Source organism: Cygnus olor, chromosome 1, assembly GCF_009769625.2.
Source record: "Cygnus olor isolate bCygOlo1 chromosome 1, bCygOlo1.pri.v2, whole genome shotgun sequence".
Lineage (NCBI taxonomy): Eukaryota > Metazoa > Chordata > Aves > Anseriformes > Anatidae > Cygnus > Cygnus olor.
Genome location: NC_049169.1, coordinates 10,500,847 through 10,521,749, shown reverse-complemented (window position 1 = coordinate 10,521,749; position 20,903 = coordinate 10,500,847). Strand labels below are relative to the sequence as shown.

Below are 20,903 nucleotides of genomic sequence, written 5' to 3'. Positions count from 1 at the left end.
ATAAGTTGAGAATGTGGAAAAGGACTTTACTGAAGAAGGAAATAGGATATTTTGATGTTGTTTCCAACATTTTCTGCAGGCTGTGCTTGAAAAGACTGTTAGTAGGTGTTCTTTAGTCATCATTTTCTCTCAACTTTAATTTTCTGTTACCTAAAAGATCTAAACTCTCTTCAGCTCAAAAAAAAAAAAAAAAAAAGTGCAAGAAGGTAAAACTTCAGATTTTCCTGAGATGGAACATTAGAGATGTTCCCTGGTACCTAATGAATAATGGGCTGCTCAGGTGGACAGATGAAGGCTGAGGGCTGCACAACTTATGACTCCACACTGCAGAAGAATGAGGCTGCACCTTGGGTTTAGTGTGCAGCACTGGATCAGAAACTACTTCAAGGTAAGTCAAACTTCATTTCCCTCACAACATGTTGGATAGCTGAAAAACAAAATCCCAAAAGACTTTTGCAAACCACTGATTTTTTACAATATGCTTTTCTAAAAAACACTATTCACAATTTTTAAAGTGTGACAACAAAAATCGGGATCTTTGCAAAGCTTAAGCTTACTACAGTGTTTTACATGATTAATAAAGAAATATATCATGAGATCACCTCACATATTTATGAGTTTAAAAAGTTTTAAAAATTTACACAGTCTGTGGGAAAATATTCGTAACTCCTCTATCCGTATTTTATAAATATATTACAAAGTCATGTACTTTTCAGTATTTCTAGTGATACTCATAAAATAGTATTTTCCAAATGCAAGTATCTTCACTTTCTTGTATATAGAAAAGTTTTTATTTATATTATTTTTGTTTCCAGCAGAACTGAAAGCTTTTGATCTACTAGCATGATCTATGTATCTCCAGACAGCTATTGCACTGATGAATGGGGAGTACCTGAAAAGCATACAACAACCTTTGTGAATTTTGCCCTTAGTTACTGCAGGATACATTTTCAACAAAGCCTCCACCATCACAAACATGCAAACGCTACGTTGGTAGCACAGCTAGCCTATATACCACCTTTTAGCAGGATACATAGAGACAGAATATGAACTTGCACATAATATCATATAAGTATGGAAATCCCATAATACTGAAGTGGTGTATGCTTGGTAAGAGTTAGGACAGGCAAGTATGCAATAGTAATCAACAGTAAAGCAAAAAACGAGACGTTCACTGCTTAAACAGCAGGCTCTGTCACATGACATTCTTTGCCATCCTTAACCATGAGGCTGGTGCTTGTCTCCCTCCTTACAGCTGATACGACCCTCCTTCTCCATTGCAATTTCCTAGAAAAGTCTCCGTGTTCTTTTCATCTTTGCTTTTTCTGCTATGGTTCACATTTTCTGGCAAAAGCCACCTAGCAAATCCCTCTGAGTTCAGATCAGGGCTTTCCCTTTTCCCCTTGCCAAGCTATACACCTATTTCAACCACCTTTAAAGCTGCTCACAAACATTTTTTCATATTAGCATGAATTCATACACATTGAAAAACAACAATGGAATTTCTTTCCTTAGGGTGGAACAAGTCACCTTTTTCCAAGTTTTCCTTAAAATCATTTCATACATAAACCAGAAATGAAATCACAATGCTTTTCCAAATTACTCGAGCTTTTACTGTGTAATGCACAAAAATAAGTAATTTTATCTTTCCTAATTAGTTTTCTAGCATAAAGGTGCATGAAAACACAAATATAATTTAGTATACAAGTGTTATTTTTCATTTAAACGTGCTCTTGCAGCTCAAGGGATGCCAACATAGTATTAGAAAAGTCATCACTAATACTTATAACCTTGCCCAGAGATTGTCTGTGTAGCATGCCTAGGAAATATCATAGCCATCTCTGTAGGATGCTAGTGTTTGAACAATGAACATATTGATAACCTTCGCTGGCACCTTCCTCATGGCATTACTGGAGGATGTATAATCCTCTTCCATCAAATTATTTTCATGATTCAGGTCTTAATTAACACTTTGAGTCACATAAGCCCTAACAGTAAAACCCTCTGTGCGGTCATTAGTAACAGTTGGATTCAACTCCACTTCTAATTTCAGAGAAACTATGACCCCGTAGATATAAAATGACTTAAACTTCAGATAAATAATTCAGCTTCACTACATAAAGTTTACAAAATGCAAGCGTAAAGGTAGTCCATGAAAAAAAAAAGAAGAAGCAAACATATGGAAGGTGAAGAAATTATCTTAGTAGAAAGTATCAGCTCAGATTCAGGAGATAACAAGCAAGTGTTTCATGTATAAAAAAACCTTCCTAAAAATAGGAACATTTAAAAACAGGAGTCACTGAAAGCTCTGATATAAATCCAGGATAACTGCAAATAGAAAAGACAGTACAAATATCTGAGCCATTAGGAGCTCTTGAGGTGATGGTATCAGGGAAAACAACATGAAGTGATCTAGAATTAATAATGATGTAAAATATGAGTCAGCAAAGAGATCTGACTAGGGCTTAAGTTAATAAAAGGGTATTTGTCCCCTTAGGTAATGTTTTTTAGGTCTTCCCCCCCCCCCCCCTATTTTTGTTATTTTTAAATCAGACTAAACCCCTGGGTACATAAGAAACACATATTTTTAAAGAACCAACAAGAGAACTTCCCAGAACAGCTAACCTTGGTAATAGTTGAGAAAGATGTCTGAATCAGAACTTAGAAGATAAAACAAACAATGAAAATCACATTAAAAGCTTAATCACCATTGACTTGGGTTTACTAATTTGAGAGGTAATATTCATTTTTGAATGTATGGCTTTGGCTGTGTCTGGCATTTGATCCAAAAGGAAAAGTACATTTTCTCAGGAACCGTTTATTGACTGATCATACCCAGAAACATCTTCTGAAAAAAAAAATGTTTTTGACAAATTTTTAAAATGTATGTACATACTTAAGTTAAACAAAATAGGAGTGACTAAGAAAGCACAATAGATTACCATAGATATATAAAAATTAGGACAAGAAAAAAGTGCACAAAATTCACAGAAATTTTTCACAAGACAAACATTAAGAATCTGACAACCTCTGCAAGTCAGAATCGCAAAATCACAGATTCCCAGAATGGCCGAGGTTGGAAGGGACCTCTGAAGATCATCTAGTCCAACCCCCTTGCCAAGAATATCACCAAGAGCACATTGCACAGGATGGCATCTAGGTGGGTTTTGAATATCTCCAGAGAAGGAGACTGCACAACCTCTCTGGGCAACCTGTCCCAGTGCTCTGTCACCCTCACAGTAAAGAAGTGCCCCCTCATATTGAGCTGGAACCTCCTGTGCTTCAGTTTGTGCCCGTTGCTTCTTGTCCTGTTGCTGGGCACAACTGAAAAGAGACTGGCTCCATTCTCTTGACACCCTTCCCTCAGATATTTATATACATAAGTCAACTCAGTCCTTCTTGAACAAGAGTAGAAGAAAGTTTCAAAAGGTCATTTCAATCAGTTTACCACGAGAAAAAAAAAGATTTTACATTTGTGTTGTAATCATGTAGTTAATGTTTGTAAATTCTTGAGATTCCCAGGCAATTAAAAAAAAAGTCACATAGAAAACTTTAGAGGTGTTCCAACACTAAAAAGAAGCAGCATTGATTAGTATTTAAAGGATGGAAAATCAAATTCAGTTGTGGGAAGCAGGGGGGAACTAAATTATTGCCATCTGTTTGAAGGGTGAATTAAACTCTGCATGAAGTAGTGAGATTGATACAGAGGTCATGCAGAAATCTTGCTGGTATGCAGAGAACCACTGTGTACATCCTAAAATGATAGCATGCAACTAAAAATAATAAGTATTGTACATTCACTGCAGCACTGTCAGTAATGCCAACCTCAAGCACTAAAGACATCACGAGTCACATCCTCCAAACTAATAAAACTGGTTTTAAAGTCATAGGTCTTAAGCCACTAATACATTTGGGGGACTTTATTTGCCTTATTGACTTGAACATTTAAAATTATCTGAGAATTTCTGAAAAATATTTTTTTTTGAGAGAGAGGCTGCACTGAAAGAATATTTTTTCACTAATTTAATCTTTTACTTCAGGGAACCGAATCATATTACCCTTCTGAAAGAGTGATCAAGGGCTCACCTAAAATGAGATGGGACACCCTTCTTCCTCCATGTTCACAGAAAAACTGTTCTGGAATCTTTTCTAAATTAAGCATGAGACACTTATTTCATTTTCTTAAGGTTTTATGATAAAAACACCATACATATGCAAAAATCTCTACAAGAATCTTGAGTCTAGGGAAAATAATAAAATTTGGCTGTGATAACTTACACATATCAGACTTACATGAGTTCATGGGAAATTGATGGAAAAAATGGTGTATTCACAAAGGTCTATAAATGACTCATAATATTTTGCAGTAATAATACAAAGTCCACAGAAAGCTACATAAACACATGCCCACTAAGTTACAAAAGGAAAGCAAACAAACTATTTTCCACGCATTTGACTGAAGCACAGAGATTTTTTTCCCAGAAAACACTGATTTACATTACATGGTAGGGAAGCTATGGAAACTGGAAGAGTGAACTCCTGCTAAGCAGAAGAAGCAGGAAAATACATACCTCCTGTGATACCTATGTACGGACAACTGACTAAGCAAATGACTTCCCTAGTTTCCTCATCTCCTACATGAAAGTTAGTCCTCAGCATAGCATGCAGATTGATTCTTCAGCTAAGTCAACCTGTGCTGATAGAAGGACTGCTGGAGTGGAACTCATTTCCCCCAGCTTTACACGCCAACAGCATAGATATATACATCTAGGCACCTCTGATAAAGAAGAGAGAAGTCCATACTCTTGGCTGTAGCTCATCCCATTTTATAGTCTTAGAACATTTCAGGTCAGTCCTGACTGAGAAGCACCTGCTTTGATCCACTGAACAAAAAGGGGCTTTAGGACAACCAGCAGAGTTTTAACGTCTACACAGTCTACACAGTAGGTGTCTAAAGTTTGGTGAATTAATCCTTCTTTCTTCTTACTTACACTTCAAATGACACATCCAAGCTCATCTGCAAGTCAAAGCGGATATGCAATTGCTCAGGGAATCCCAACCTGCTGTTCTGTCCTTTAAGCCTATTTCTAATAGCTCTACTCTATAAAAGGTATGTTTATGAATTCATCCAGGTGCCCCTTGTGCGTATTTGGTCACTATCGTCTGAAAGGCAAACTACATTATAGGATTCATATTTTTGCAAGTAGGAGTCATAAAAAGCAATTATCCAGGTTTGGCCTTTCATAAGACAGAACAGAAAGGGACTGCTGACAAAAAAACATTTTCAAAAAATAGCTGCTGTTTATTTAAGCCATAAAGAATCGTGAGATCATCATGCGGCACAATCTTCACACTAGTAGCTCAGGATTAACTTTGCTGATACAAAACATGATTGAAATACAGATTAAATTATCAAGTCAGAAATAGAATAGGTCTAGAAATAAATGTGATTCACACATGGCTACATCTGTTGAAAGAGAAGAATTAGTTGTTACCATAAAGAAAGACTGAGGAACTGAAAAGATGAAGAAAACAAATATCAACAGATTTATTTAGCAATAATACCAAAATTAACATCATAACTTCAAACACATCATTATTTTTAAATCACTTTTTAAGAAAAATCTTCAATTCCTGTTTCCCCAAGATCATGACTGTAGAGTACAGTGATCTTCAAGTCATAAACATTCATGTGCATCACTTAGAGGGCTATTTTCTGATCTATTTATAATTTGATTTGTTACTTGGCCATGTTTCCTAATCTATCCATCAATATTATAAGCATCTGCCCTATGCCAACTAACTAATGAGTTCATTTTCTACCATGAAGTTGTGAGCTGTCTTTCTACATGTCATGTTCTGTACACATCAGGCTGACACTACCTGTAAGTGTATAGGCAGCAAAAATAACAATAAAATCATGCTTCAATAGTACATACACATTTTTAAAAATACTAAATAGAAAACCTAACCAATTAGTACTCACCACCAAGGCCTTGGACCTGTTACTCAGTAGTTTTTCAATGTCTCTGGCTGCAATTTCCACTAGCTGACGAGGGTTGTTGGCTTCTACAGTATACAAATCTCTGTATTTCAAATATATCTGCAAGAGGAAAAAATGGAAATAAATTAAGATGGCAACTGACATTCAAAATAAGCAGTGACTTGACAGAACAAACATCAGTAAATCCTCTGTTCTTTCTGGAGATCTGCAGGAAGATTGTTGTTAGGATTATCCCAATGTGCTTTGTGAAAGAAATACTTCACTTTTTTTTTGATAGGTAAAAGGTACCACTAAAAATCATTTAGTAAATCTTCAAAACTGACTGATTCTAGTGACTGAATATTCAACTTCTAAATTCTCAAGGAATCAGGTTCTCATAGAGGGCTAAGAAAAAAGTAAGAGAGATCTTTTAAAATGACTGAAGCTGAAACCAAATAATTATTGCTGAATTTAATTTTTCCTTGAATACTGAACAACAAACATGCTTTTGAAGTAAATAATTTAAATTATGCTAGTGCAATCGATTTAGTCCCTTATCTATTTATTCAGATTATAGTATAAGTATTCATGAGGAAAGAAAAGAGGAAGAGGAAGGAAAAATAAATAAGAGAAAAAAGGCAAAACAAACAAAAAAAGGGAAATGTTAAAAAAATAAAAGGGAAGGCGTAAAAAAGAGGAAGGGGGCAAGGGATGTTTCTTCTCTGTCATGAATAAAGGTCATTTTTGGTGAGGAACCATTGTTGTTTACAAAGCAGAGCACATATAAATGAGATAATTGATTTGTTAAACAAAGCCGCTACAATGAGCAGCGTACAACCACGAGAAGTAAAGAAGAAAAAACAGAAAAAAATCATTTGCCTATGTCTGTCCTGGATAGAACTGTACAAAGAAAGAAAAATATATTATTTGGCAAAAGAAAACAAAAAGTGGATACCTTATGGCTAGATGGGCAAATGGGGAGAACTAATTTATGCAACCAACAGATGGCCTGAGTTTACTCAAGTACTCTGCCTCTCCGAAAGGCTGCCTGATGGGGCTGTGCTGTCTCCCGGGAAGTAATTCCAGGCACACACAGGAACAGGTCCAGCACTAATGTGCTGGCTGCAAGCCAGCACAAGAACTGAGAAACTGCAGACCAGGCTGTGTCTACCAGCCCTGCCAGGTTTTTCAGGTTAAAGCCATGGAGACCTTAAAGAGACTCACCAAATCTGTCTCCCTCTGATGCTTGTAGCTGATGGGTGTTATTGCAAGTAAATTTCTGACAACTACAGTTATATCTGCAAATTTTTATCAGGCATGTCTCGTAAGTTGTCAAAGGTTTCCATCACTTTTGAATTTCAGAACACTGATTTATTTACTTATTTATTTATTTTCCTACAGAAATGCTGTCCTTCCATCAGTAATTAAGTAACTGGAATATGCTCTAATTCTTGGTATAGTAGCAACAGTTTTAAAAATTCAGTGCATCAAAAGTAGAAAAGCACTATAAAGAAAGATAGTTTATAACAAACACTGATTATAGTTTGGAGGTTTTTGAGGCGCTTGATTTTCAAAATTGTCACACAGAAATTTTATCTCGGGAACACAACAAAATCTCTTTTTGCTGTTGTTGATAATGAAAGAGTTTAATAGTATAGCTGAAAGTTACCCCCCCAAAAAACAGTAATAAATTTTATGTTACAACCAATCACTACAGAATTTCTTAGATTTTTCCCTGAAAAACATCAAATTTGCACAGAATTCTGAGTTAATTGAATCTGGAATTAACCTTTGAGTACAGAGCAAAGTTATAGTAAGCCATACTTGTAAGGGTTCAAGAACCTGGAAGAAAAATATACGTTTTCATCCCTATGTGTAATCCATTTTTACAGCAAACTTGACCCTGTAAACCCCCATCTGAAAACATTCCAATTTTTCACACACCCCACTCCTATAGGGAATTTGTTCCCAAACCTCCCATCCTGGGTGACTTGAAAGCTGTGGACTATCGAAGTGTGGTCTAGTAGGAGCACACTTAATAATAATAATAATAAAAAAGAATAATTTCTTTTTACCAGCTATAAAAATAGCTCAAAAGTCCAAACCATTTAACAAAGAGATAACAGCCACAAATGACACCAGTCCTGTTCATACTTCAACTTAAAACCTTCGTAACCTGCATTGTGGGTCCTGCCACTGAGAAAGCCCAACTACAAAGTTGGCTTCAGAAATGACTGCATGTCTTTAATTTAAAAAAATGAAAATCAACACCTCTTCCCCTCCCACTCCACTCTACAACACCCATCCACACTAAAAAAAAAAAAAAAAAAAAAAAAAAAAAAAGACTGAGTCTTGCACAAGATCTCCAATAGAGTTGAGTTGCTGACTCTTCTCCTCCTCTCTATGTTACCCTACTCCAGGGCTCGTAGCACATATCTCCCCTGTTAGTATCACTGGTGGAAGATTTATCCCACAATATCTTAAACAAAAGGCATCAGAAATAATTCAGGACTTAACACACTCCTTTATTTTCCTGAACCATGAGAACCACCAAGGAACAGCGTAAGAAATATTCACTAATTATTTAAGAGGGGTGTACATAATTTATTTGTTGCCTGCTCCCCTTTTCTCTACCTCAGTTCTAACACTGCAGCAGTTCAGTGTAGCAACACATGGGGAAATGATACACACCTCAGAATTTGGCTCTCTGTAACAAACTTTTCATTCTCAAAGCCTCCCACCTCACAGTCAAACACAATTAGCAAAAGCTCATCTCAAATAGCCATAAAGGGCCTTATCAGCAAAGGTGTGCTCATTCGCCTTTCAAAATGCAATTTGGCAGGCTCCATGGCTTGTTAAGAAGAGCTAATTTGAATACAATTTATGAAATTGCTTTGACCAAGTGAATGTAAGTTTCTGCTGGCTTTTACATCTAAAATCATTTTTAGTACTTTAATCACTAATGTTCTGCTAAAAGCTCTCCAAATTGTCAGTAAAACCCTAGCATTTTTCAGAGAATAAAGCCTCATTGCATGACTAAGTAAAATCCGTAAGGTCATAGCACAAAAAATGCTTTAATTTTTCTCTGAAGTCAATAGCCATGGACTTTTGAATTTAGGACAGAATGTATTAAAATGGCTTTCTAAATGCTAAATATTTATTCTGGTATAACAAATTGCAAGGTTTTAGAGAAGAAATATGATGGGGGGGTATCATATGAATATGAAACAACACAAGAACGAGGACAACAGCTGAATGTGGTAAAGATGAAAAAAACTGCCTGTTCCTCAGCTGAACATGCCCCTCTCCACTCAGTCTTCAAGGACATATTTATAAATCCCCTACAAAGAGATATTCTTCTTGCTTTCTACCAGACTCACCAGGGAAAGTCAAAAATTTCTGTACAAATTGAGAGAATGAAAGATGCACATTCATTGCATGACTCTTGCTACATTCTGGCAGGCATTGGCCTGGGCTGTAAGGCTGCAGTTTTATTTAAATGGCCTTCATGCTCTATTACAGTTAGAAAAATCTAGCTTCTCATACAAGTTCCTGAGAGTAATAAATTATCTGTTTTGGATAGCCAGCAGTCTTGGCATTATTTCCAAAGATTACCCAAATAACAAAGAATAATAATTTAAGTCATTCTAAACTACAGCAGAATTCCATTCCCTTTTTTTATTTATTATATTAACTGTCCGTTTCCCAATTTACAAAAAAAAAGGAGCCATTTCTTCACACAGTGCTAACCTAGCTGAGGTCCCAACACAGGTCTGGGATGCGTACACACCAATCTCAGTTCCACCACCAAGTACTTGTATGGACGTAAGGTGTTATATGAGATGAGGTCCTCAGAAGTCGAAACTCAGAATTTCAACTGTTAACCAATAATAATATGTCTTTTCCTATCTTAAAATGTGCTTTGGAATAGAGAAACAAAATACCTCAACCTTACTTGTCTGTACAAAGGTAGATCTATTATGCTTGTGCTACTTTGATACTACTTCCAATATCAGATAGCCCAGATAGGCTGGTGTGACACCTTGGTGAACAATCAATATTTATAATCAGTCTAGACCAGCTGAAGATTATTATGAAGGTAAAACTACTGTTCAAAGACACTACTGTGCTTCAGACCACAAATCAACAAAAACTTTGAGATACTTTGAGTGTTTTTGAAATCTGGAGCTAGGTTTTACAAGTTTATATACTAAAGCAGTTAACTTTTTGAATATAATTTGAATTGAGCACAAATTAATTAAGAGGTTTTCTATTAATCTGTTCTTGCCCTCCCCCTACTTTTGGAGAGGACATCCCTTGGCCAGTTCCTTCTAGGTCCTACCAAAAAGTCTCTAGCCTTCTGTTGTGATGGGGGCCTACTTATGAACCTGCTTTCTGGTCTTTTTATAGGTCTCCCATCAGTTTTTATTTCTGTTACGTGCCTGTGGGTGAGCATTTATCTCTGCTGACCTGTGTCAAGGTCCTGAGTGCACTAATGGGAATTAATGACCATGACCTGCCTCACAGGGATCCTCTGCCTGCACCCCTGTGCACAGGCTCCATTTCAGCCTAGCCCTGGGCTGCTACTCTGTAGGTATGACTGTTTCCAGCCCTACCTCCTGAATGGACCTTGGATCTATGCCATAGGTAGTTGGTCTCCTAGATGGACCTCTCAGATGTTTGTTATAGCTTTTTTCCAGTCCTATCTCTTCGATTAACTTTGGACCCACGTTGTAGCCTTGTCTCCAGCCTGTCCCTAGCCCCATCTCCTTTTGCTACTAACTGGAGGCCCTGGTTGAATCCTGGACCTGGTTCATTGCTTCTCAGGTCTGAAGCTGCTGATAGACTGTTACCAGCATCCAGCTCCCTTACAACAGTGCAGAACTAAAATCTCCCCTCCCTCCCTGATTCAGGTGGAAGCTATACAAAGGAAACATTACCTCAGCATTATCCGCCTGGAACTAGGAGAACTGGGGAACACTTGTCACAGATATTTGCACATTTCTTTATGAGGCCATCCCAGATTTACTACCTGTGGCTGAGAAAGAGCTAATCTGACACCACTTTCAGAGCCAGCACCACTCCAAACCACAACTCATGCACCAGCAACTCCAGAGCACTTTACTTATTAGCTGCTGCAGAGTATGTCACAAAAGCAAAGAAATAGCTTAGGTACAGAGCTGTCCTCAAACTAAAAGAACGTTCAGAGACTTCAGTGCTGGGGGGGCTAGATGCAGAAACACCCCGGTGTCTGGAGGTCACTGCTGGGGTCCAGCCCAGCTGACAGGTTCAAGTTAAGTTCTGTACTCCCAACCAGGGAGTGCTGCTTTGGGCACCACTGAACACCAAAGCTGGTTCTGTGCATTGGATAATTCTCTGCTGAAACCAGTAAGAACTGATGAGCAATGTCTGCTCTTTGCTAACACTTAGTTTGAGATTTATGTAGCTCTGAAATTTCTAAACCTAAGGCTAAGCAAGCATCCCAAGTCACATTTACAGCTACTGAAAGAAACAGGCATGTCCAGAGTTTTTATTCTCAGAGTATTTGCCTGCCTCTTATCTAGACAATAGAGTTGACTTACTGTTCTTGAATGAAGCAAAATCCTTGCTTAATGAACCATATCAGAGTATCAAATAAAAATGTAGCTAACGGGATAACTTAAAAAGTTTTTCTACTCTATAAATCTACTTTAACTCAGTCCAGAATTGTTGTTGAGTTCATTCGTTGCTCTCCATTTCCCCTCTCCCCCTCTGAAACAAAATGATATAGATTGACCCAAAAAATTATTCCTGGAGAGAAAGGAATCATCTTGCTTGAAATTTAAAAAAAAAAAAAAAAAAAAAAAAAAGTACATTTCATACTGAAATTTCAGGTAAAGTTTTGAAAACAAATATTCTGACAAAATTATACTGATTTATCAGAAAAAAAATCAACAAATTATTCAATTTTGGCTTCATGAGAGCTATGAAGTTACATGTCATGATCTCATGTATGTGAGAAAAGCAAAGAAGGGGTGACTGTTTGAGAGACATCTAAATACATGAAGAGATCTTGGAAGCAGGAAAGAAGACAAAATCACTCCAATCCACTTAAGTGATTATTACTGCTAACTTTTTATTGCTGTGGGTATTTTCCTTTAACTCAAATTTTGAACAGTCACAGACAACTGTGTAATCTACCCGAAGGGAACAAATTCTGTCTTCTCACTATCATATCCTATTTTCAAAGTTACAATTTGTATTTCTAATACGTCAGAGATTTTTTTTTTTTTTCCGACAAGATGTTTCTTTTCTTTGAATCACAAGTGATCCATTGCAGAACACATTGAAAAATGTTCCTTCTCAAGTTCTGTACACAAAGAAATCAGACTGAGTACTTTAAATGTGTCTTACTCTCTACTTTATATGATGTATAAATAAGATTACAGTTGCTCCCTAGCAACCTGCTGATGCCTTCATTCTCGAAATTCATGACAGTAACACAAAGGAAAACACAATAGTTGACTGTATCTGTTGCTTTTCAGAATCACTTGCCTGATCACTGACTGCTGTTAAGATCTGAGATGACATGTGACATGGCAGCTGCCACTTTGAAAACCATGCCATATCATAGCAGTGATGTATACATTAGGAAAGAAATTATCACAGAGAGTTCATTCCTAGGTAATACGTGCAGGCTGAATTCAATTCTGCACCATTTTGGAAACACTTATGCCTCAGTTAACATCAGAAAGAATCTAAGTAGTGCCAGAGTCAATTGGCTCACTCAGGTGCCTACTCAAAGGAAAGCAGATAATCAGGGATACTTTGCAGGATGGAATCATCAGACACTTTCAACAGCTGATAATTAAGAAAGTAGTCTAGAGGACTTTAAAATTAAGAAGTAATTTTTGTAATTGTTATTTTGCATTCAAATCTTCATAAAACATGAGTACCTCTGCTTTTGTACCAACATCAAAGATGGATCTGAAAATACCCCTTAATTAAAAAATGTAGTTAAGGCATGTGATTTTGTTTCACAGTGATAGCAGTACAGTACTAAGAAACAAGACTACATCATTTAATGCTTTCACAGCATTTTCAGATTTTAGCTCAAACTTTTAGCTGATACTGGATGAGAACCCTTGAATCCCAACCCATGCAGTGAGTAGAATGTTTACAAGTGATTTTTTTTTCTTGTAACAGAAGAAAAGTAGAAAGAAAGCGTTTTATATTTCTTCTGCTTTTCTGGCATATTTTGAGGTGGGCACTTGTGTCATTTGTCAAACTCATTTACTTTTAGGAAATTTTATCCTGCCTCAACTGCTATTAATGTCATTTAACACCTACTGACTCTCCCCAAATGTTATTTTTATTCATAGGGTATTAGCAAATTCTATTTTGATGTTTTACTAACCAGAAAACTTGGAAATTGATTAGCATTCTTGACTAGTTACAACCATTATCTGTATATGACCACAAAGTGAGGCAAGAATAGGACAGTTTTTCTTAGTGTTAGGACAATTTTTATTAGTGTTAAAACCAGTGGAAAGCGGTAAATGAACCAAGAACATTTTTTGCACAAAGATTATCCAGATCATCAAATAGTAATTAAAACTACAGTAATATTAGGCTACCCCTTCCTTCCCTTGAGTCTGAACAAGCTTTGTTAATGCAGCCACCTATTCTTAATGACTTACAGCTGATTTTGCCTGCTGGAAGAAGGAACTCTTCAAAATGCCATTTTATTGCTAAGGGAGCAGAGGGAGAGCATCATCTGCAAATAATAAATGAGGCTCCCTGTGTTTTCACAATCTCTTAATTTCCATTTGGATTACAAAGAGAACTTGCAGATGTGTCTTGAAATTTTCCAGTCTGCATTTTTAAAAGTGATTTAATTTTACTGACCTCTTGACATTGGTTAGCAATGTGTAAACTCAACAGAATTTAGTTTGGAGGATTCTATTTTTAACGTTTCCAGCTTTAGTATTTGGTTGTAGAACATGGTAGTGGCAGTGGTATACCACTCAAATGAGACATACCTTTGTAAGTACTGTATTATAAAAATCTAGTTTCTGTATTTTGGTAATCTCTAACCAGTCTAACCCATCTCATATATTATTTTAAATCTTGTAAATGGACTCCAACTTCTCAATGATTACATGAAATGCCTAGGTTTCACTGTAACAATCCATTCATAACAATGTTCAAGAGATTCCATTCTAAAAGTAATCTTGGACTCATTTCCCACCACCACACCCCATTCCAACAGCAAACTGTTGTCCTCGCCTTAGGGATGAGGCAAAAGACACAAATGTAAATGGTGTACAATAGCCAATTTATGCTTACAATTCAGGTGTTTCAGAGCACTAGCCTCATACTCAGCCCACTCACCCATTCCAAATTTCTGATAAACAGACACAGACACAGACACAGACACAGATTTCTAGGTTGGAAGAGACCTCAAGATCATCGAGTCCAACCTCTGACCTAACACTAAGCACTCCACTAAACCATATCGCTAAGCTCTACATCTAAACGTCTTTTAAAGACCTCCAGGGATGGTGACTCCACCACCTCCCTGGGCAGCCCGTTCCAATGCTTAATAACCCTTTCGGTAAAGAAGTACTTCCTAACATCCAACCTAAAACTCCCCTGTCGCAACTTTCGCCCATTTCCCCTCGTCCTGTCACCAGGCACGTGGGAGAACAGACCAATCCCCACCTCACTACAGCCTCCTTTAAGGTAACTGTAGAGAGCGATAAGGTCTCCCCTGAGCCTCCTCTTCTCCAGGCTGAACAAGCCCAGCTCCCTCAGCCGCTCCTCGTAAGACTTGTTCTCCAGAACACGATCTATTCTCCAGAAACGATCTATTACATTACAAATTACTGAGGGCATAAGAAAATTTAGAGTTGGTTCCATGTTTTCAGATTTTTCTCCTTCTGCTCCTGAGAAAAATGGTGTAAGAAAATGCACATTCACAGAAAACTGCCGTTATAGACCTGCTAGAACCACCCATAGAAATGGCGTGAACTCAAGAAATTTTCATCTAATACAAAACCAGTAATCCAATGAAGTTCCAAGAAATGCTTCAATAATTTCAAAACACCTGTGATTTTTGTTTTGTTAGTTTTGTTTTTAATTTTCTTTTCCAAATGACACTTTAAAATTTAGTTGCGTTTAGGTTTTATGACTTAAAATTCCTCTTTATTTTACTTGAGGTTAAAAGATATTTTAGACTTTTGTTCTCTTAAACAAAATAAAAAGAAACAAAAGGAGAACAGAAAGGATACAATACTTTCTGACTTTTGAGACCATCCATTATGACCCTGACTCTGTGCCACAATCTATTGCCTGCTTATGAAAGACTCCTTGATTCCCATATTCAACTTCTTTAAACACTTGCTTTCCTTTCCTACAGCACTAGACAATACACCCAGGGCATGCAGTGAACAGCTTCATGGTTATCCTGGCATTAGTTATTTTATTTTTTTCCAGTTTCAGGGGTGATGAAGGATGGAGACTGCACACATTCACATCAATATATTTCTGTTTGATCAGAAGTCATAAGTGTCTAAAAATTCAGGGTTAAAATAGTGACAAATTAATCAGAATCTATAACAATCAGACCAAATGAAATTCAGACTTGCAAAGTCCATAGGAAAGGCCTTCAGATAAATGCAAACTAATTGCATTTGGGATGTTATTCTTGAAATCAAACCTACTTAAAAAAATCAAGACCTCACATTTCTCTTTTATACTTTCCTTAGTCATAAAACTCTCCATTACTTCAACCTTAACAAGGATGAATGTAGTATATTCTGGAATGTGGCCATATATCCTCTAGGTCCATCTGGTAGTTCATCAGAAAACAGCATGAGGTACAAAACTCTTTGCCTTTGGCTAAACCATATTCAAGCTGAATCCAACCTGATTAATACAGTAAGGAAGAAAAGAAAAAAAAAAAAAAAGAGTAAAGCTAGTAAAAATACATGGAAATTTAAATTCTCTGTATCGGCTTAATTGTTTGAGTTAATAATTCCAAATTTATATAAAGTGTTCACTAATTCATTCCATTAACTTTATGATTTTTAATGAAGAGCAACATGATGCAGATCACAGAGAAAAATAGAAAGAATTAAAACATTTACTGCCAACTTTTCTGTCAAGCCACCTTTCACACCAGGAATTTCAGACCACCTATGATGACAGTAGGGAAGACACATGCAAATAGAAATTTTACATTCATCTCAAGAAAGCTGCTAAAGCCTCCCCTTGCACAGATCTCTATACAGTTAATGAAGAGATCAAGGAAAGCTCTATATGACAGGTTCTCTAGATAAAAATTTAGTGGCATATGACAGCTTCTACAGATAAAAAGTTAGTGGCATGCCTCTATCTGTGGAGCTTCTAGAACATAACAGTATCTTTGCTGAAATTTGTAATAAGTCCAACAGAAAATTACCATTAGGTTATAATTCCTTCTGGCAGAAGGAAGCCTTCCTGAACATTCATGCCCCAGGGCAGCTCAGAGACCAGTGTCTTAAAAGTCACTTGTCTCAGCTAAACTCTATGGACTGATCCAAGGACCTGAAAATCTGAAAGCACGGACTGGGAATCTGCTGCCAATCTGAGTGCTTCAGCAGACTCCCACCATCTGTGTGTTAAGCACATAGACCTCACACTGAGCAATGGCTGAAATGTGCTCATGCAGAACCGTGGCTGCGTGTTCGGCAAGAAAGAGCTAATTATTATAAAATAGTATTCAAGAGAGAAAATAAATAAAAAGTATCTAACAGTTGCTGGTAGTCTGACTCTGTGAATGGAACTTGTTGCCACATAACAAACACCCGTGTGTAGCTCTGTTTCATTTTGGATTCATAGAATCATAGAATCACGGAATATCCCGAGTTGGAAGGGACCCATAAGGATCATCAAGTTCAACTCCTGGCACCGCACAGGTCTACCCAAAATTTTAGACCATGTCACTAAGTGCACAGTCCAAACGCTTCTTAAATTCAGACCGGCTTGGTGCAGTGACTACTTCACTGGGGAGCCTGTTCCAGTGTGCAACCACCCTCTTGGTGAAGAACCTCTTCCTGATGTCCGGCCTAAACTTCCCCTGCCTCAGCTTAACACCTTTCCCGTGGGTCCTGTCACTGGTGATAACAGAGAATAGGTCACCTGCCTCTTCACTCCCCCTCGTGAGGAAGTTGTAGACTGCAATGAGGTCCCCCCTCAGCCTCCTCTTCTCCAGGCTGAACAGGCCCAGTGACCTCAGCCGCCCCTCATATCTCTTCCCCTCTAGGCCCTTCACCATCTTCGTTGCCCTCCTCTGGACACTCTCCAACAGTTTAATGTCCTTTTTGTACTGTGGTGCCCAGAACTGCACACAGTACTCGAGGTGAGGCCGCACCAGCGCAGAGTAGAGCGGGACAATCACTTCCCTTGACCGACTAGCAATGCCGTGCTTGATGCACCCCAGGATACGGTTGGCCCTCCTGGCTGCCAGGGCACACTGCTGGCTCATATTCAACTTGTTGTCAACCACAACCCCCAGATCCCTCTCTGTGGGGCTGTTCTCCAGCGGCTCGTCGCCCAGTCTGTACATATAGCCAGGGTTGCCCCATTCCAGGTGCAGGACCTGGCACTTGCTTTTGTTAAACTTCATGTGATCACCCAGCTCTCCAATTTGTCCAGATCTCTCTGCAAGGCCTTTCCACCCTCATCAGAGTCCACAACTCCTCCAAGTTTGGTGTCGTCGGCAAATTTGCTCAAAACACCTTCTAGTCCTACATCCAAATCATTTATAAAAACTTTGAAGAGGACTGGCCCTAAAATGGAGCCTTGAGGGACCCCACCAGTGGCCATCCGCCATCATACTTCATCTCGGTATGAATATCATTTAAAGGCCAAGTTAGTCTATATGGGTTCACTCCACAGCTCCTGGGACTGTAATAATAGCATGCCTTATGAACATCATGCATGGATTGTTTTTGCAGCACTGTACCAAAAAGGAAACAGATTCAGAGACTAGATTTCCTTGGAACAGCATCTCTAACTGCTTTGTTCGATTATGCCATTGCTTGAAAAGGTTACACTGTACAAGATGGCATTTCTTTGCCATAGTAGTCACAGTGAAGCTCCTGTGTGTTTGTCACGTCAAAGCTCTTAACAGACCCACATTTTTAATGCAGTGTTTATGTAAAATAGGATTCTCTTCAATCAGTTTGGAACAGACAGGCTTGTGCATTGCTATAAGGCATATTCTCTACTCTGAGGTCTTCCTCTCTGTGTACTGCAAGGATCCCTCCCTCTTCTCTCTTGTCCCTAGAGGTATTTTAGGAGTTGGAAATCAAACGCATACTTGTTGTAGTTTATTAGATTAAAAGAGCTGTCAATTAGCTTAGTCATGGGCCTTTGCTGTGAAATGTCTATGTGAAAATGGAAGTTGAGCATACTTCCATCAAAATGTGACTACTTATTTACTTAATCTTGTAATTCAATAGGATCTCTACCTATTTTTTTCAGCACGCTGAGGTAACTCTTCATAGGTAAAGAACTTGACTTTGAACTTTGTGTGCGATTTTTTCTTTACTAAGATAGAACATCTACAGATAAATGAAGCTAGTGAGATAAGATACATGCTCAATATTTATTTTGCTGCATGGATTTTACTTTTTTTTTTTTTAAGTGCTGCCTACACCTTCTTTATTTTTTTCCCTGAAAGTCTATTTGCTCTGTAGAGACTGCTATCATTCTTACCAGAGCAGCTTCATAATGCCTGACAGCACAAAGAGTTCACAAATAGGACAAAGTTACATGAACCCTTTTAAGTTGAAATGACAATTACATCACTATTTTATATTTTAAAACACATCATTTATACCATTAAAGGGCATATACTAAGCTGTGCCTTTGTCAAAAGATATTTAAAGAAGCATGTTAGACATCTTGTACCTCCTTAAAAATTTTACAGTGTATCATGTAATCTTGCTTTCAAGTCTCAATTTGTTGTACATACAAAACCACCTTATGAACATTCCCTTTGCTCTTCTAGGGGAAAAAAAAAGTCTATTAAATCATAGAAAGTACCCCAATATACCCTTTTCATCTCAGCAACTACAACAGCAGTAATATCAATCTATGTCCTCTCTTTTTTACATTTTGTAAAAATGGTTAAAATTTGTTTTGTTTTGTTTTCTTCCCAAAAATAGTTTTTACCTGCTTGAATTGTAAATCGAATGTTAGGCATAATTCTTAGCTAATGTAAATCGGAGTAATCCACTGAAGTCAGTGAAGCTCTGCCAGTTTTCAACCAGCTGGTTATTTTAGCATCTTGAATACTGACTTCCTTACTTGTTGAACCAATCTTCACATTACTGTGATGAAGATATTATGTACGTATTAAATCCAAGTTGGAATTCTCCCAAATCTTGCTCTAACTCCCAATTAATGTCCAAAAAAAAGCCGTATTTAAAAATGTACTTAAGAACTATTTTTGGAAGACTCTTTTGAGACCATTCCCAGACAGTATAAGTAAGACTTGAGAGATACAAGGAGCAACTGCATTTTAAACACAATCAGTCTTACTGATAAAGAACTCACATTTATGTGGCACTAGTATTTTTGTTGATATGTACTGCCAAACTAACAATCTACCACAACTAATTCATAGGAGGAATGATCTTTTACTAAAGCTCTAAATAAGGAAATGAAAATCTGAGCTCAGTACCTGGTTGGATCAGGATTCTCTGCATGGTCCTTACTCACTAAGTTAGCAAAGGAGTAAATGAGCATCGATATATTAAAGAACGTTTTCTCTGTGCACTTTAAAAAAACACTCAACTCTCACCTGCCTCTCCATCTCTTACACACAATCATTTTCTCTGTTCCTTCTACTCCTGTTATACTGGTAGTTTTGTTTAAGGCTATGGATAAGAGCAGTTTAGAACTTCTCATTCACTGGAATCCAAGCTTTTTTGGCAGTTTTGCTTACCACAGGTATTGCTGTCATCACTGCTAACAAGAGAAAGAGTTTATGAAATATCCATTGGCATAAACATATTCATATTTTCAGAAACATAGTCATTATTGAAGTAATTCACTAAATAAAATCCCAAATAATTTCTCTTTTTTAACACTATGTGGAATATTTATGATTATATAATCATTTATGCACACCATAAAGATGTTTTCAGAAGTTGTTATTAATGCAATGGTTTACAATGGCTCTATTATCTGTCCAAAAGCAAGAGGAATGTTGTTAGTCACCAGGACAATATTGTGATTCCAAGTAACTGTAAGAAATCTTTCAGAGAAAAAAAGAAAAGGGAACCCTCCTCTGAGGGGATTCATTTCCTAAACGTGATTCCATTAAATTCAGTACATGATGAATATAAACACCTTAAAGATAAAAAATGTTCTCCCACTGGATGTCTGCATCCACTGACTTTTACGGAGACACTAAACAGTCACATAACAGTTTTCTCACTTAATTTTGAAAGTGTTTTATTCTGAATTTCTTTATTCGTATGGAAGTAGATGTTACATTTTGAGTTTTACATTCTTTCTCCCCCAGTCTAAAATCACATATATCAAGAGTTCTGTCAGTGCCTATGCCTCTCCTATGCCTCTCCATTGTGGCCAGAAGATAGTATTTCACAGTTCTCCAGAACAGACCATTGTGTAGTATAATTTCCAGCTGCATAAACAGACACAAACATCAAACTTATGTACAAGTATGTATAACACCAGTGAACCCTGAGACATCTCAACAAGTTTGGAAACACCATAAACCTGCATGGTACAGCAGCTAACTGAAAAATCCTTGGCTTTTGAAGAAGTAATTCACTCCTGCTGAGAAAGTAGTGAATGTGCTACCTTGAGAGCTATCTTAGTCACCTCAGGGTTCTTCACAGAAGACCCAGCTGTATGAAGA

The 20,903-nt window shown here is 37.4% G+C and overlaps 1 protein-coding gene across 10 annotated transcripts in view; it reads right to left on the bottom strand.

The window, feature by feature from the left end:
* CACNA2D1 (calcium voltage-gated channel auxiliary subunit alpha2delta 1) overlaps nt 1–20,903 on the bottom strand; it is a 405,950-nt gene that overhangs the window by 323,007 nt on the left and 62,040 nt on the right. For all 10 annotated transcript variants that reach the window (XR_005817136.1, XM_040548370.1, XM_040548379.1 and 7 more), the window contains exon 3: nt 5,987–6,103. Coding sequence is in view for 9 of the 10 variants with exons in the window: in XM_040548370.1 (XP_040404304.1) it covers nt 5,987–6,103 (117 nt within the window). In the remaining variant the exon portion in view is untranslated. The remainder of the gene's footprint in view (nt 1–5,986; nt 6,104–20,903) is intronic.